Genomic DNA, 18,636 nt, shown 5'->3' with positions numbered 1-18,636 from the left:
GCTTACACTTACTGAATAGTAGGCCATTGTCATTCCTCTCTGTCCTGTCTCATTCTGTTCTAGTTCTCCTTTGGGTGTGCTAACACAATGCCTCCACGAACTAATGGAACTCTGTGTATGTGGTGTAGCATTGTAGGGGACAAAAAATGCTCTTTACAAGGTTGTTGCTTAATAATCGTGACTCATGTCAAACAATGCTTTCCTTTCTTACAACATGTGAGAAATGTCCGAAGAACATTTGCTTTCTTAAGAATGAGCATAAATACTTGAACCGACTCAGGAGTGACACATCACCGCAAGTGTCACAAGGTTTAAATGCGTGAGAGAGCGAACATCTGGCCAGCCTTGGAAATACTCTTAACTTGGGTACTCAGATGCATTGCATAACTAAACTTGTCTAAATTCCAGGCCAGAAATTTATTATTTGGAAGCAAGATGAAACCAAAACACAAGCCTCTCAAACTTAAACATAGGCTCATCAAAGGAGGGACGATGAAAACACGTCCATCCTTGGAGCCTGCAGGAGGATAAAGGCCATCACTCACTGTTTTTAATGAGTGTGCAACCCAGCAGAAATCTGGCAGATTGTTTCCTATAGAGTACTAAGAAAAACATAGTAGAAATGAGGTAAATCTCCACATTTTACTTCTGTTTTCCCGCAATTGATAATAATCTTGACTCAGAGAGGTTTTAAATGTTTCAGCATGTGTGGTCCATTTAGCACCTTTGGAAATAAAGAGTAATGTGTATTAATCTTCTGCGATATAATTTGAAAAAGAGACAAAGATTTTAAGCCACTTTATTCATTCTGATTTTCTGGATAGCCTCTTGTTAATCCTCAAAAGTGAAGTCTCCTGTAAGCTTAACAAGGATGGTTAACAATGAAGTTGGCAGTGGGAATATTTTCTTAATGTGATGAGTTTAGCCCAATGCAAAGAGCAGAGGATTCAAGATACTAGTAGAGTCTGGTGAGGTATTAAGTGTGGGGTAGTGAGCCAGTCACCCCTTGTTTTCAGTCTCAGCATGCCCCTCTGGAAAATTTCAATACTATTCAAATTTTCAGCATGCCTGTTCCCTGACTTGGTACTCAGTTCATGAAATTATGCAAATGCATAAATACTCTTCATAAACCTTTAAATGAATATAAACTAACTCATCAGTAGGAATAATGCATTGCAACTTTGAAAAAACCACATATATGTGTGTGTGTGTGTGTGTGTGTGTGTGTGTGTATGCACATATAAAGTTCAGTCACATACATCACCTGATTTCCTATGGGAACTGTCTGGGTTACACTGACCATGGCAGTAAATTAGGATAGCCCAGTTATATTTCTCATCCCTTAGGAAACTATGTAGAATATCTTGGACTCTTGGAGGTACCTGCCTCTCACAGTCCTCCTGACACAGTCTCAGACTCTCTTACTGACAGGAAACACCCAGATGCCCACTATGATCTCACAAACATTTTTCACATCTCCACTGCTTGGTCAGTTATCAATGTTTTGATATCACTCTTGGTAACAGCCTTACAATTCTCCCACACCAGTGTCCCCAGAGAGATAATGAGGTTTACCCGAAGAAGGCTGTTCTTGGTACCCAAAACTGTCAAACCATGAAGTATAAAAATGTGTGTTGAATGGTATGTACTCACTCATAAGTCTCCTGGGTACAAAGTTGTTTATCAGTGTTTTGTATGGCATCATATTGCTTTGTTTTGTAGTGTAGCTGTTGTTGTTTTAGTATACGTGGGTTTGATTAATTTTTAGATCTTAATTTCATTATTAGAAATCAGAATGTTTTGGAGTTTGGTCTGGTATAGAAGCAACAAATTACATATTATTTGACTGCAGCTTGTTGTTGAATTGCAATTATGTCATGTCTCATGTGATTATGTATTCTGAGGTAATAGCATCTCCATAGAAATGAAGCACAATTTATTTTCTATACTGAACTTTGCAGTATCTCACATGAGAAGCATGAATACATAGACTGAAAAGATAATCTGCAAATGGAGGTGCCCAGTGTCCTGGGCTACACAGTGAGTTCGACCTTGTCTAAGAACCTATGGCTGTAAACCACAGAGAGCAGTAACTTAAATACTGGGGTCTCAGCAGGAGATGCTTGCTGTGTGAGCTTCATAACCTTAGCTCCATCCCAGGTGGAAGAAGAAACCAGCTCCACCAAGCACCTTTCTGACCCCCACAATAGCACTGTGGCATGTACACACACATCACAGACACACAACAGCAGCAGCAACAACAACAATAAAAATAACAAACAAAATAAAGTCAAAAGTAAAGTAAATACCAAGTCTTATTATCTAAAAAAATTTCCATTGTCATTACTGTCTTAATGCCTATAACTGAGCTTGGCCAAACCTCACTTTTTATTAGAGTTAATCCAATTGTTCTGTAGCTATCTTATTAATTTCTCAGTTGTTATATTTTATATTTTTACATAATCTTCTGAGTAGAAAATGAAAGACAAGGGATGCTATCTACATAAATATCAGTTAATTGATAGTTTACCATGATGTGGAGATTCACTTTAAAATTTTCCTGTGACTTCTAGTTGCATTTAATGCTCCTAATCAAATATTTATAGCACTATGTTTTATTTATCATGTCAATATTTAATATATGTTTTAGCAGTTTAGAAGGCTGATTTGCCTAAAACCCATGAACTCTCGTTCAAGTAAAGGAGAAGTAATTAGCTGCAAAACTTATTAAATGACAATATTTGTCTTTAAAAAAAACTCTCATGCTTTTATGAATTATCCATGTTGCGTGTGACAGTCCTCCCTCAGTGTTCCAGAATGGCTATGATTTGTGCTGACTTAGGCTGTAATTAGTAAAGTTGTGCATAATAGTATTCTCAGCATGACCTGCCATAGGAAAAAAAGAATCAATTCCCCTGTGCCAATTATAGTTAGACTTGTGTGTTCAATATGATTATCAATGCCTTAATATTAAACATTGAGAAATAATGACTTTCTTTGAGGAACCCCCACACTGTGCTCCAGCAGGCCTGGACTAATTATGTCCCCACCGGTGTTATACAGGGTTCTCTTTCCTCCACACCACCACCAGTGTTCGTAGCTTTGATTGTTCCCATAGCAGCCAGTGGAGCAGAAGTAAACTGCTTTCTCCTGTGGTTTCCATTTCCCGTGTAGTTTGCTTCGTTGGGAGTCTCTTTATCTGTATATTTGTTGATTAATTTGGATGTCATTTGAAGAATGCACGCTCAGGTCAGTCACCCCTTTGAAAATCAACCAACAAGACAGGTTGGTTTTATTATTTTGCCTCCCGAGCTCTGTATATATTGTGAACATCAGTTGTTTCTATTACTGGATAGGTTTTCTCTTCATCGTACCCTTTTGTTATGCAGATATAAATTAGTTGGTTATAATCTCATTTTTCTTTTTTCCTTTTTAAATTGCATAAGTTCCTTTAAGTCATGAAAAAAAAAGTCAATTAAACAGGCCCAAAGCAGTGTTGTGTGGATTTTCCTCTTTTTTCAGAGCAGCCTTGAAACTTCGGGAGCCTTAGTTTGTTTCCATTGTACTGGGGATGGAAGGCAAGCCGTGGGCACGAGTTCCAAGTGTTACACTGAACAATACTTCCAGACCCAGCTGTCAAGGCTGACTCCCAGTCTTCCATTTGGCTTTTTATACAGTCTGAGAGGAGGTCCAATTGGCAGTCCTCTGCTTGGGGGTGCCAACTTGTCCCATTTATTTTAAGGATCGTCCTTTTCTTATCATGTGTTCTTGGCTCCATTGATAAAAATCAATAAGGGGATGAGCAAACTGTCCTCTATCTATTCTGTTATTTTGAGCAGGGTCTCTATTTTTATGCTAGAACAACAATGAGACTCTCGCTTTGTCAGACAATGTGGAGTAAGTGACAATGCCTCCAGCTTTGTTCTTCTTGCCTGGTTGCCTTGATTCTCTGTTTGCGATACTCTGTATTTAGAATTTTTAAAAATATATTTCTTTGAAAAGTGGCATTGAAATTATGGGGACTATACAGCAGAGTGGGCTCTGGCACAGATAGGGACATATGGGCTGGCTATTGAAAGCGAGAGTACCATGTGTGTCTCTCTTGGGATCCTCTTTGTTGTCTTGGTTCTCTGGGGTTGTGGTCATACATGGGTCTACATAGGAAAGAAAGACAAGATCTCCTGAATAAAGTGGGAGCATGGGGGTCATGGGGGAGGATAGATAGGAAAAGGGGAGGACTGGAGGGGAGCAGAGAAAATTGTATAGATCAATAAAAACAATTCAGAGTCTGAACACCTAAGGAATCTTTGAGTGATTTATCTAGCATCACTGTGTGTTCGTGGAAGAACAGAAGGAAAAACATGTGCTTTTTTTATTTTTTGTCTTTATTAGCTTATAGAAAATTTTATATAGAGGATTTTGATCATCACCCAACTTCTCCCAGATTCATCTCCTTCTCTATTCTCCCATCTTTAAATCAAATTTATGTTGCTTCTATACTCTTGGATGTGTGGCTATCAGAAAGAGTGTAGCCCATCTTTCTATAAAAAAAAAATGATTCTGCTTCTCCCAGTACCTAACACAGCACAGGTTTTCTGACTGTTGTGTTCTGGACAGTGGTGGTGCACATCTTTGATCCCAGCAACTGGGAGGCAGAGGTAGGCAGATCTCCATGAGTCTGAGGCCAGCCTGGTCTACAGAGCATGCTCCAGGACAGTTAGGGCTAAGCAGAGAAAGCCTGCCTTAAAAAACAAGAAAAAGAAAGTTACAGCCTCCTGAGGAGCCTTGGTCTACTTTAACATTCAACACTTCTAGTTACTAATCCGAATGCAAAATTTTATTTTTAAGGAGTTGGCTTTTGGGCTTACAAAATGAGTTTTAATAATCAAAAGAATATTATTGTGTGCAGTGTGAGTGTGAGGAGGGGAGAAGGACGCAGGGCGAGTGGGATTTCATTTCTCACCAATGTTAAAGAGCAAAACAAAGACAGTGGAAGCTCCCAGCAGCAAGTCATAGCTTCTGTAACCCTGGAAACATGCAAAGTTACTCTGTAGCCAACTCATCCAAGGACCAATCTCAATCACAACAGGCTGTGTGAGATCTGCTGTCTTTGGAAGTGCAAGCGTTTGCCATGTTCCTGAGAATTTGCTTCACCTTCAGGGACCCCACAGAATATACAGGGGAAATGAACCCAGTGAATATATTTGTATGTCAGGCCTCAGGCAAAAAAAAATATGATTAAGAGAGAATTTAAGAAAAATCTCCTAAATGTCAGAATTTATGACAAGTAATCATTTTGTCAGCCCAGCATTCTCAAACCCAGCACTGTCTCCTGCGGGTTGTCATCCTTCTTCACTAGCGTTATTGCAAGATGATTGCTTGTGCCTTTCTGGTCACCACTGCCTACACAACACAAGCTATGTTCTAACCACCATTGAGTTACAATCTGAAGTAAGAACATTCTATTCATGCGCCATCTCCTTGGAATGAGTTGGCACCTTTTGTAAACTAAAGCTGGTGCTTAGCATCTGCTTCTTTCAGGCACTGGTCGGTTATCAGCGTGCTGGCTGGCCTCTCTTCTATGTACTGAACATTCAGAGAACTTTCTTGATATGGCTTTGTTATTTTATTGTATCACTCTCAAGTTATTGCAAAGCCATTGGTTCTACAAGCGTGTTAAGTCATTTCTTTGAAAAGCCATTTTCTTTAAAATAGCCCTCATTATGACATTTTCAGCATGATTTTTTCTACATGAGACACTGCAAAACCAAACTACAGGAGGAAAATCACCATGAGCGCTATAGAACACGAGGGAGTATCACACCTTCAAAAACACTGCAGCTTCAGATAAAGAGGAAAAGTCACACTGAGCTCTGCAGAGGAGAATGACTCAAGCATCCTAGAGTGCAAGACACGCTTGTTGGTTTGCACGGAGTCATGCGCTGAGTCAGGGAGATGGCGAGGAAGAGCTGCGGGACTGTTCATAATCAGCGGGCTGAGTCACCAGAGCAGAGGTGGATATCTACCCTTGAACTGCAGATTATGCTGTAATTCTTCACTTCTTAAACCCCTCTGTCCTTTTTTGCTATGGTGATAGACAATCTATAGCTTTACCCAGTACCAAAGGGTCCATGCCCATTTGCCCCGTAAGCTGCTTAATCATTGATATTTCATTCAGTTATTTTGATATTTCATAAAACCATTTTCATTGTTTTGCCTATTGGAACCTTTATTATTATATTATTATTATCATTACTAATATGGTCAAGTAGCAAGAAATGAACATTGTTCTTCCTGTATAAAGATAATGAACTGTCTGTCACACATACCTATTTCCTTTCCAACTTGAACCTTCCTTCCCGACTAAAATTGTGATAGAGTCCTTTACAAAAATAAAAGTGAATGAAAGAAAAGTAATTGAAGAGTGATGCTTTTGTGGCCTGTGAGATACTGTGTATGATCAGGAAGAAAAGCAGTAGCTATCCGTGGAACACAGCGACCACGTGGAAGACTCCGCAGCACAGGGTAACTGAGCTTCTACATCCTCAGAGAAAATGCTTCCCAACTCACAGCACTCTGTCCAACTGTCAAGCAAATGGAAAGAAAGGAAAAAAAAATATCATCCAGGGACACAAGGATTTGTGTCCTATGCACATTTTGTTGGAAGGTACTAGAGAATGTGAGCTTTGAACCAAGATGGGGAAACCTGAGGAAGGAGATAGTTGCTGCCTCTAGAAACAGGTGCCCCATAAAGAATGTGGACATGGGAAGTCTGAGGGAGGACACTGTACTCCAGAGCTACAGAGCAACTCTACCATTTGGGGGTGAGGAGAAAATGAACTCTACGATAAAAGTCTTCAGAATGAAGAATTATTGATGGGTGTGTAGCAGATGTGATGGTTTCCATGAGTAATGTCGGTAATGTGGAGACAATGATGCTGGTAAACTTAAGTGGTTGATGCCCAACTAGCCGCTATAACCGAATCTAGGAACGGGACTGCAATCATGCACCATCTGCTCTGCAGTGAGTTACATCCAGGGGAGCATAAACACTGCTTCGTGGGCATCACCTGCGTAGGCTTGAATGGGGCAGACATGCAAATACCTAAACGCAATATTCTTACCCAGGAGGGAGAGAGAGAGAGAGACGGAGAGACAGAGAGAGACAGAAAGAGATAAATTAGAAATCAAAGTTTTTGTTGTTGTTGGATTTATTTCTTTTTTTGTAACATTCACAGGGTCTTCCCACTGTGCTGGATTGTTGCCTATGCTAGGAATTGCATCTCTGGGGAAAGCCTGGGCTTTCGAGAGCTTCTTTAGACGTCTCAATTTTCTTCTTGCTGAGTGTCAAGTGTAACAGAAAGACTTTTATGCTTTGGGTACTATCATAGCAATGTTTCTGTTTATCGGGCTTTCTTGTGTACTGTTATAATTGGAAAAATTCCATGTTGATTTTCTTTCTGTAGTTTTATTTTTTTGCGTGCATGTTTCTCTAAAAATCTATTTTTATAAGATTTTTCTTCTCTGCTGGTGTATTTTTAAAGCTTGCGGGTACGTGGTTCTGCATTAATTAAATGTTCCAAGCCACTTGCTAGGCTTGTTTCCAGCCCCCCCAAATCTGGATGGTGACATCTAATCCTCCTACTTCCCAAGATGATGGTATCTGGAGGAGGAGCCTGTGGGAAGCGAGTAGATCTGAGGCCACAGTGCTAGTAAACTGGAATCTGCTTTGCTGAAAGAGGCCTTTGAATAAGACCTCCTTTGCCTTTCCTGCCAGGGGAGGTACAAGGAAAGGGGAAGAGAACCAGGGGTTAGCCTTGCTGGGGGACTCAGCCTCTAGAGCTCCAAAATCATGTAGAAGAAACTTTTGTTACCAGGTCCCCAGCACATGCTCTTCTGTATTTTTAGCTATTTCTTCACTATCCCATACTTCGGGGCCTACTCTACACGCAATAGCGCGGCCCATAGCGGTCTGGGTCCTCCCTGCATCAGTAACCAACCTCACAGCCGTGCTCATAGGCAGATCTCTGACCTAGAGAATTGCTCTCTTGACGCTGTCTGCCCAGACGGCTCTCGGCAAGTCAGCTCCCACTCCTCATGGTTTCCCAAAGCTGTGAGGTAAAACCCCTCTTGCCTTCCCTTCTGTGCCCCTTGCCCTTGCTGTTAGTTTATAGCTTCAATTCTCTTGTAATATTAGTGAAGTTTCCGTGGTGATCAGTACAGAAGCCTTTCAAAAGCAGTCTGCCATGTTGAATTTTAAATTTAAAAAATCCTGTTTTTGTCTATTTTCTTTTTGTTTGATTTAAAAACTATGCCACAAAGTTCCTGGTTCATTTTGCATCAGCACCTCCCAACAATACCTGTTATCTCAGTACCCGGCTCCGCCAATGGGAGAGAGTCAATTTGCTTGTGGATTTCTAGCATTTCCAGATTGTCTAGCGTTCCATAGGTGGTGGCTCAGCCCAGGCCTTCCATCAGGTTTCTTATCTTTTCTAACCTTGCCATTGGCTGGATACCAATCACTACAGACAGACTAGAAAACAGCTTTCAAAGTCAGTGTTCTTCCTTTCTGTGAAGAGGGGGAAGAGGGCTGGACTAGGGGAGGAACACCCCCTCAGCTTTCCTGCCTCTACAGTCTTCTCAATGACATCACAGGGCTGCACTAACCATTCCTGGAAGGAGGGAAAGACAGTGTGCCAATGGGAGTGTGCTGTAGGTGGTAGGCTAAAGCAGATTCAGCACAGGTAATGTGAGAAGTGACTAACAGTCTCTACACTTGTACTGGATTCACAGATGAAGCTAAATTTATGTAATCTTCCTGAACTAGTAGTGTGGCACCTTAGGGATGCCCAAAGACATGAAGTATCAATGAACAGAAGAGTAATAAAACTCAGAGACAGGAAAAGAGTCAGAAAGGAGATGGAATAATTACAAGACTTAAAGACAGACAAAGATGGGGGAGGAGAGAGAGAGAGAGAGAGAGAGAGAGAGAGAGAGAGAACTCTGTGGGGAGTTTCCCAATAAGGTTCCTCTGTAGAAGAGATAAGAAGGAGAGGAGATGAAAGAGGAGGGGAGGAGAGAAGAGGGAGGAGGGGAGGAGGGCACAGAGGTGGAGCTGGGGGAGGAAGAAGACCCTCTGGGGAGAATGAACAAGTATCATGAAGTCCCCACGCCTCTCGTTCCCTTCTCCTTCCTCTTATCCTCCTTGCTTCTGATTTACAGTCTAGTCTCTTTCTGTAGGGCAGACTCCAGTGTAAGGAATGTAATACATAGCCACAGAGACAGGAGGGACAAATGAGAGAGATGCTTAACAAAGTACAGCTGAGCTGAGTGCTAAATGACTTCTCTAGCATCCACGAGAATGGCATTTAAGACGTTAAGCTGCTCTCCGGTGCAGCTGTAATGAGTGTTCCCTATCCCTAGCCTGTCTCCTTGATTTAAGTAAATAATTCATTAGTAGAAGAAAGTCTCTTGTTTCATCAAGACACAAGAGCTTTAAATATATTCACTAGGCTTTAGGATATATTTATTTAGACAATAATGCTTCAGAGCTGTTAACAGTGACCAGGTGTAAATGATTAAGCTCTGTCTTAGAGTTACGGTTGTACAGTTTTATTTTATTTTATTTTGTTTGTTTTGTCTCCAAGGAGAAAGGAGTGGATCTTGAAGGCCTTTCTAACGATCTCTGTACTTAAAAGGGAATTCTTCTTTTACATGCTGGGAATTATGCAATGTCTATTTCTGTAAAACAATAAACTAATATCCCTTGAAGTAGTAATAAATACTTTACTAACTTGTCATATTCTTAGAGAAGAGGAAACGTTGGATATAATTTTAGACATAGAAAAGCCCACTCATCCCAGCTGGCAGGCGCTTGCTGCTCATGGTTCCCACGTCTCTTGATTCAATTACTTGTGCTTTGAAAATGATGAGGAAACATTGCGACTGAACTGGACACACACAGGTTTCCCCTCTCTCATGGAGCCCTAAAGGACACAGCATAGCATCTACTTACACACCACACATACAGCACTAACGATAACAAGCAACCTTCAGTAATTTTGACCATGGGGGCATTGCACAGGATACATGAAAGACTATCCTAGCTTATGTCAGATTTGAGGAGCCATAAATCTGGACTCCAACCTCAATTTTCCATATATAGTGAGAGATGACTTCACTGCCTGTCAATAGGATTATGCTGTTCCTTTAAATGGAAACTATACTCATATTTAAATGCATTTTAAGACTAATATTCTTTGTCATGCTGTTTTATTACACACGTTTGAGGTATTAAACACATTACTTACACACATGTGTAAGGATACACTGATACAATCACTACAGTAAGGAAAAAGAGCACATCCATCTTCTTACATGTTACATTTTTTAAGACCGTAAAAGTGACTAAAATCTATCCCTTAGTAAATTCCCAGATACAATGCAATGTTATTGCACATAGTCCTCAAAAATCACAGTAGTAACCCATTGGTCCCACAATTTTCTCTTTTCTTCAATGATACAAATTTTTAGGGAACTGCAGAGCCCTTGGCTCATCCTTCACCAATTCTATGGCAACAGGGAAGAAAGTATCTGAAGTGGCTTTGTTGTCCTTGTTGTTACTTTGTGCTGTTTTAGATTCCAGAGTGAGCAGGGCTTCCTGAAAGTGACACAGTATCTTCTTGTCCTGACAGTCCTGTGTGATTTCAGGCTGTGATTTGTGTGTCGTGGGTACTGGGAGCGTTAGCGTCTCTACCGAGTTACGACTTCAACACTACTCTGTGTGTGGTTCTTAGGACAGACTTATTTTAGCACAAAGCAGTTGTGTTCATTTCCTCTTGAGCTTTAGTAGTTTGCATCTCTCAGGGCTCATTTTGTCAGAGTTGCTAAATTTATTAGCATAATGTTTCTATGATTTCATTTTAATAATTACATTTTAATAATCTCATGGATCATTTTTGTCATCCTTGTTGCATTTGAGTCAGTGTTTGTTTTCATTCTGATATCTTTCAAAGAATTAGGTATTATTATGGCATTTTTAAACAAGAATTTCACGTCCTGTTCCTCCCCTTGCCCTTTCTTGTCTGTGCTTTTTCACCCCTGTTAGCTCCTTCCTGATATCTCTTCACGGATGACCTTGTGAGCCACTCACACACATGTTCTCAGCACTCCATTACTGATAAATATGTCTGCCTCTTCATATGTCTGCTACATAGGACATATTAGTCAGAACTAATAGGAGATATTTCGGTGTGTGTATGCAAGGAATAAATGGTGTAATTTGGTTTCTAAGCATGGACAAAAACCTCAGAGGTTTTATGAGATAGATATTTTCCCAGATATACTTGGTAGCCTAGTTTAAAAAAATCATAAATGGTTAATGATGATAATAATGATAATGATCAAATTTTCTAATGAGTGGAAAACTTGAATAAAATTTTACATCTGTGTTTATATCATAGTCTTCAAATTTATCTAAATATTTCTATACCCATATATATATTTACTGAATAAACATGTAAATATATGAGTATAGAAATATTTTAACCTTCAGGAAGCACGTCTCTCGTTTTGTAGAACTTTACTCCATTTGTGGGTTCTTCACTTTGATTCTTTCATTATATATTTGATTCATCAAGATGAAATTTAGTTTCATACATATGAAATCCAATTGTGTCCATAGACTGGTCTTGAACTGATGGTCTTTCTCCTGGTCCAGACCTCAAGTACTGCAATTACAGGTGCATGCCACCATGCCAGGCACAGGCCACTCCCACCTTGCTTCTCTGTCATCCTTAGCAGACAGGGCATTAGCTATGTGTTCGTCTCTATGATCTCAATACTTGACAGAAACAACTTCAGAGAGAGAGGTTTGTCTCATTCTCTGTTTCTGAGGATTCAGCCCATCATGACATTGAAGATACACTTAACAAACCAGCTCACAGCAGGCCAGCCAGAGAACAGAGAAAGGAGAATTTTGCGACTTTGCATTATTCTGTTTCCCCCAGCCCATGAATTTCCACTAGAAATACCCACAGAGACATACCTAGAGATTTGACACAATCTTCTAGGTTGCTGTAAGTCCTTCTCTGGTACAGAAAAGGAGGCTTTTGAGTTTGGAGGAAATAGCTAAGCAATTACATATAAAAATAAAGTCAGTGTATGAAAGAGACTTCTGAACTGTGTTGATTGCAATACTACTCATAAGAGCCAAAAACCAAAACAACTTCAGTGTCCCATCTCAGTGAATAAATGAGGAATCCTTTACATGTTAGTTCCGTTCTCATCAGTGTTTCATAAACTCTGATGGTATATCAGGGTTCATGATGGACTTATCATTCCCTTCTTACGCCGCTGGTTAGAGCTGCTCTTCCCTTAAGTTGGGCTTTGCTTTGCTCTGCCGATTCGTGTAACTCATTTACCGCTACGTATAACTCATTCTGTGCTGCGTCTGCGAGTCTCTTATTATATGAAATTAATGTTATGAAAGTGTAATAATTCACAGATCCTTAATAAGTTTTAATAAAGGTGTGACATTTTCTACAGAGAAAGTGTTTCTTCTGGTGGGGGAAATGTCAACTGCCTTTTGCGATGTTCTCAGATAGTCTAAAGCCTGGTGTTGGGAATTATCAAAGATAAACTGTTAGGAAATAGAAGATACCCTATGTTAGCTAGTACTCAAGCGTAGGTTGTGTTCTCTCAACTCCTTTAAACCGAGATGGAATTAAATTTGCTGGCATTGCTTACCTGCAGCATGCACAGAGAGGGTGTATGTTCTTCTGTGTTCAGTGACAGACAGTGGATCTAGACAGGCATGTGGTTCCAGTTCAGCTCAGAGAAGTGTCTCCGAAAACGTGCTGTACAATTTAATTCATAGACATTCCCAAAGTGCCACATTCATCTCCGGGTCATTTTTGTATGATCTCACTGTATTGGATGTGTATTGATGCATCACAATTATCTCCAAATTCAGGGTCTTCAAACATTCATCTTTATCATTTTACAATTGGTGTCAATCAGGTTCCAGACCTTCCTTAGCTGTACTTCACTGTCGGAGACCAGCTTTGCCAAAAATACCACTAAGCAGGGTAGGGGCATGGAGATCAGAAAAAAATAGTAAAGAGGACAAAGATGCAAGAAAAGTAACACCAAGCATAGGATGGTATCAGAAGGGAGTTCCAGTGAATACTGAAATCACCTGTTTGTTTTCCATACACTTTTATACCTCAGTACTCAGACAGGTAGATCCACTCCAGATAGTCAGGATATGCAAGCATACTTCTGCTCCTTCTTTGAAGGTGGAGGTGTGAGGTAGGGAATGACTGCCTTCAGGATATTTGGTCTACGGTATCTTCATTGCCTAAACAACAGAATGGTGATGACTTAATGTCAAAAGAACCAAGAAACCACATCCTGAGTCAGAATGTGTAGCCCTGGTTGCTGTCAACAATTGTGAACAAGCTAAAACTCTCTGACCTTCAGACAAGGTGGAAACAGGCTCACAGTTTGGCGCCTCCAAACATCACACTTTAAAATTCTTCTGAATATTGAAACCCATGGCCTTGTGGGCAAAGTCAAGAGAAAATATTTTTCAGATTCACCTTGGCTGGAAAAACAGTTGCAGTGAACTAGTGTTGATTAATGTTTATCACCATGACAAATACCAGATAGAAATGATTTAAGTCAAGAAGATTTCTTTTGCTCCTGAATTTTGATATTTCAGTCCATTGCTGTGGGCCTGTGCAGAGAAAGAGTATCCTGGGGGGAAGCACTGGACCAGAGGGGCAATGGACCAGAGTTGCTAATTTCTCTTTGTTGCAAACAGCAAACAACGGTCAAGGTGCTGTCGGAAGATAACACGGCCAGCCCTGAAGAAGCAGAATGATCAGAGACAAAATTCTAGTCTTAAAAGTAAAATCTTAGGAAAGTGTTTTGAACATGTTGTCTTGAATTTTCAGGAAAATTCACCCTGAATGTGTTTCTCACACTATATGCTAATACTCCTAATAGTCCTGAGAAGAGAATATCATTTCAAATGATTACTTATATTATAAAAACTGGTCTTAGTTATACAAAAATGAAAATATCTCTGTTTAATGACTTAGTAGAAGTCATGTTAAATGTTTTACTTAGTTTCTGTACTTAATATGGAGCTAGATCTACTTTGTTATAAAATCTTTCCCTCTCCTTGTCTCCCTTCGGATATAGACTAAGATGCTTAGTGAAGCAGCTGGAGAAAGGCGACGTCAACGTTGTTGACCTAAAGAAGAATATCGAGTATGCGGCATCCGTGCTGGAAGCAGTTTATATCGATGAGACAAGGTGAGTCTTAGCCCCTCCAGATTCATCTTCATTGCTCCTCTCCTGTCTTCTCTGTTTTTGACCCTCCTATATTACAAAAAAAATTTAGTGATTTTTTTGAATGAAACAAAAGTCAAAAATCTTTATTAAAATTTAGAATTTATTTTCATGTAGCTACTTAAATGGAATATTATTCTTTTTAAAATAAATTATACTTTAGTCCAAACACTTGATTATAATAAAATAGTCAAACAGTAAATTTATTAAACAAAATAATTAAATTTCTTGCTCTTTCAGTTTCCTTAGACTTGTAAATACCAAGAGACTAGTTTTTACTAAGAGTTTTTCCTATTATCTCATATTTCAATATTATGAGAAAAGGGGTGTGAGACCCGTTAGATGGATTCATTAGAGCTGAATGGTGGGCTTACAGGGTTTATTTAGTCAAGCATCCCTTGCCCTAAGCCTGGCTTTGCAGTTGGCAGTTGAAGAAGGTTTGGAGAGGGAGATTTATTTGAAGAGGGTTGTCAATACAGCACTGTGGCTCTCAGCCCAATCCCTTCTCCCTCACAGGTGTTTGTAAACTCAAGGGACTTGAGTGGTTTCTCTGATTTCTCAGGGCTCTCAGAAAACACTGAGGCAGGTTCCCGACTTTCCCACTGGGAAATAAAAGTATTGCAGGGAAAAGAGATGAGCCTCTGAGCTCAGGGCTGAGAGACTGTACAGAGGCAGAGCTGCGCACATCCAGACTTCGGGTCAGACAAAAGGGACAAGGAGAAGGCTTCATGGTGTACCAAAGAGCATTGATGGTGGATGGAAAAAGAAGGATTCTGAAGTGACTTCTCATGTGGCAGTCAGGGCCCGAACCCGGCCAGTTCAGTAACAATTTCTGAGAAGATAAGGTTCAAGGTATACTCATGAATTATCTCTGAAGGACCCATAAGAAGTCCATGATAGAATAAAAGTTCCATTTATTTATTATGTGGGAATTTATTATGTGGATTGCAGTAACACCAACAATCCATTAAGATCCTGGCCCTATAACTCTTCACCTATCCAACCTCATCATTAAACTACCAGTACCAGGAGAGTGCACAGAAGACATGAGTGTGTGCCTTTGGGCCCTGTCCCCTCTGCTCATGTTCACCTAAGCCAGACCTGATTTGGGCGACAGTGAGAACTATTAACTGTGGGATGGGAGTTTTTGCCTCTGTGTATGGACTTCACACACACTGTTATCTGACCGGCAATACATTCTTATTGTTATCCACGGTCGGGATCTAGCCTAGGTGCTTTTAGATTCTTGGTCTCTTATTGAAAGAACTGAAATGAAGGTTGGTGCTTGCCTCTTACAGTATGACTCAGAAGCCAAGCATGTGAGGAAATGATTCATCAGAGTCTTGCCTCCACCTTTGTTCCATGTTCTCAGTTCCCCCCGAATGTCATGTATTTTCCAGTGATCTACTGATGTATTTTATTTTGTATTTTTTCTCTTCTCCTTTCCTGGATAATAGGTTAGAACAAACATAGTATTTTATTTTACTTGTTTCACAAATCAAGAATTTTGGGGGGGTCTGGAATCTCGTTTTGAACTTTTATATGTTCCACAGTTAAAAGGACTTAATTCTGAGAAAAAGATTCACAACCAGGTTGGATGGCACAGGTTCGATGGTCGTAAAATGCAGTTCCTTGGGTTTGGAGTTATGATGAGGTGAAAATCACAGGTTCTTCTTAACTTTACGTTTGCTTGGTGATCTTCCCTAAGGGCAAATGATGTGGGTAGTCACTCCAAGGGGACAGTCATGTGTGTGTGTGTGTGTGTGTGTGTGTGCGTGCGCGCGCACACTAAATGCCAGAGGGGCTGCTAGCGTTTCTTCAGAATTTCTCTTTTAGGTGTATTTACTTATTGTTCACAAGTTGGTTGAGCTTAGCAGGTCTGCAATCCACTTTTTGAAAAGACATTGTACATTACATTTCTTTATAAAATGTAAGAACTTTAAAATGCCAACAATTCTTTGGAGGCTTCCAACATCTTGCAGCATAGTGCTAATTTTTACTTGCCTAAATGTTCAAACTTTCATTTGATTGATGAAATATCATTTGTAGGTAATCTCCTTCCCAGGACAGTTATGACTTCATGTTTTCTTTTGCTAGCTTAGGTACCCATGATCCCTAAGTCATTTAAATATGTTACATTTGTTGTTGTGTTAGGAGTGGCGGGGCTGCGTCCCTGGCACCCGGCCACCCATATGGCTAGCTCTAGCTTATGCCCCGAAATAATTACACGGAAACTGTATTCTTTTAAACAAAGCTTGGCCCATTTCTATCTAGCCTCTTCTAGGCTAACTCTCGCACCTGGACTAGCCCATTTCTATTAATCTACAGTAGCCCACGAGCTTGCTTATCAGGAATGATCGTAACCTGCATCTGCCTGGAGTGGGAGAATCATCGCGACTCCTGACTCAGCTTCTTTCTCCCAGCATTCTGTTCTGTTTACTCCTCCCACCTGTGTTTTAACCTATGAGGGCCAGCCAAGCAGTTTCTTTATTGCTTAACCAATGAAATCAACAGATTGATATATGACACTCCCACATCACTTCCCCTTTTTCTGTTTAAACAAAAAAAAAGGAAGCCTTTACCTTTAACATAGCAAAATTACATATAACAAAACAGTTATCAAGCAAGAACTACAGTTACAATATTTATATCTATTTTATCTTTTATCATAACAATGGAAAACTATAACTACCTATCCATTCTTCAACTCCATCAAAGACTCCAGAAGGATATAATATTACCTAAGCAAACAAGAAATCCAAACTCTAGAAATGACAGAGACATTTCGCTGTCTGGACAGTCACCCAAAGTTCCTCTGCACTGTTGGGGCAACCATCTTCGGCCTACAGGCCGATAGTTTCCAGCAGACATTTCCATGAGCAGGAAATTCCAAAGACAGTTCAGTCACTATCTGCTGTGTCCTGCAGAATGTCTCGCAGACTCTTTCATGAGTCATGAACCCTGAAAGACCGTCTCACCTTTAGGGAAGTTCAGCAGTCCTCTCTCTGAGGGCTCTCTGTGTCCATTTTATGCAACAGTCCAGGCAAGAGCAGTTTCTTGCCCAAATGGCTATCCAACTCCATAAGGAGCCTCTTCGATGCCCATCTTACTCTCGAAGTAGATTGGTGCCACCAGGAGCAGACATGTTTCATTGTCATGAAAAGTCCTAAGTTATTAAAATATTTTAAATGCCATATTCTGCAGTCTTTGAACGATATGAAGAATGTCTATCTAACTGAAATACATCTCTATATATCTAGAAAATCTAACATGACTACAAGCTTCACTATTATTGATGATTATCCATTAACAACCTATATTTTCTAATTATACATTATACTTTTAAAATGAACTACACAATCACAATACCTTAATCAATATCAGAAATACATATACATATAACAAAATTGACCTTAAAATCCACACCAATGCAGATTAATCATACCTATATCATTTCCCTCTTTAAATGTAAAAGAACATTTATAAACAATATTTTGGGAACATGGGTGCAGTTTTTTCTCTCCAAACTGCTTCCTGCTGAATGGGGATCTGTTAATCAGATCATTTAGGGTGTAACCTGTGTGCCAGGTTTATCTCAGTTGGCAGTTGAGTGAAGTAATTTTTTGAGGGTGTTCACAGGAACTTTTTGGGAGGTCATGGTCTATCATACCATATCGGGATAGATGCAATCCACAGGGTCTGGTCCTCTGTGAAAACAAAAGAAGACCCTCTCCAAAGCATCATATCCTTAGACCCAAATTTTGAAATCGTAATACCCTTATATCCATTCTGGTTTAGCTTGGCAGCCCATGTAATGAAATGTCTCTCTGTACTTAGCTCCTTCACAGTCAAAAATTTTAAAGAAAACACAGTGTATATAATCCAGACTCTCTGTGAATTTTCCATTTTTACATGGCTTATTTTTTTTAATCTCTTAACTATCTGTACTGTCTCTTTAAAGACATTACCTTTTTAAAAAAAAAAAAACATTAACTTTATTCTCTATATTGTTTTTCTTCTCTCTCCCAAGCCTACGTACATTCATCCAACAGTGTGACTCATTTAGTGGTCTGAATCTGTCCTATTGTAAAGCTGCAATTTTTTACTATCCAGGAGCACTTTTGATTTGTGCCTTTAAATCACTAGGTGCTTAAGAATCTAAGCTGTGACATTCCTAGGTCAAAAACAGGTACTGCCTGCTGGCCCCGCCCAGTCCAACATGGCAGAGCCGCTCATGCCTCTGATCCTTGCACATTGCACCACTAGCATGGCAGAGCT

At 39.9% G+C, this 18,636-nt stretch overlaps 1 protein-coding gene across 4 annotated transcripts in view; it reads left to right on the top strand.

Annotated features, from left to right (window-relative positions):
- The window catches only part of Pde1a (phosphodiesterase 1A), a 245,217-nt gene that overhangs the window by 141,419 nt on the left and 85,162 nt on the right, over positions 1 to 18,636 (top strand). For all 4 annotated transcript variants that reach the window (XM_041639716.1, XM_041639717.1, XM_041639720.1 and 1 more), the window contains one exon: positions 14,209 to 14,322. In XM_041639716.1, the coding sequence (XP_041495650.1) occupies positions 14,209 to 14,322 (114 nt within the window). The remainder of the gene's footprint in view (positions 1 to 14,208; positions 14,323 to 18,636) is intronic.

The sequence above is a fragment of the Microtus oregoni genome, unplaced genomic scaffold (assembly GCF_018167655.1).
Source record: "Microtus oregoni isolate MIOR12 unplaced genomic scaffold, Mior012 000060F_ref0000265, whole genome shotgun sequence".
NCBI classification, from domain to species: domain Eukaryota; kingdom Metazoa; phylum Chordata; class Mammalia; order Rodentia; family Cricetidae; genus Microtus; species Microtus oregoni.
Note: the sequence above shows the minus strand (reverse complement) of the source record. Positions and strands in the feature narration are given on the sequence as shown.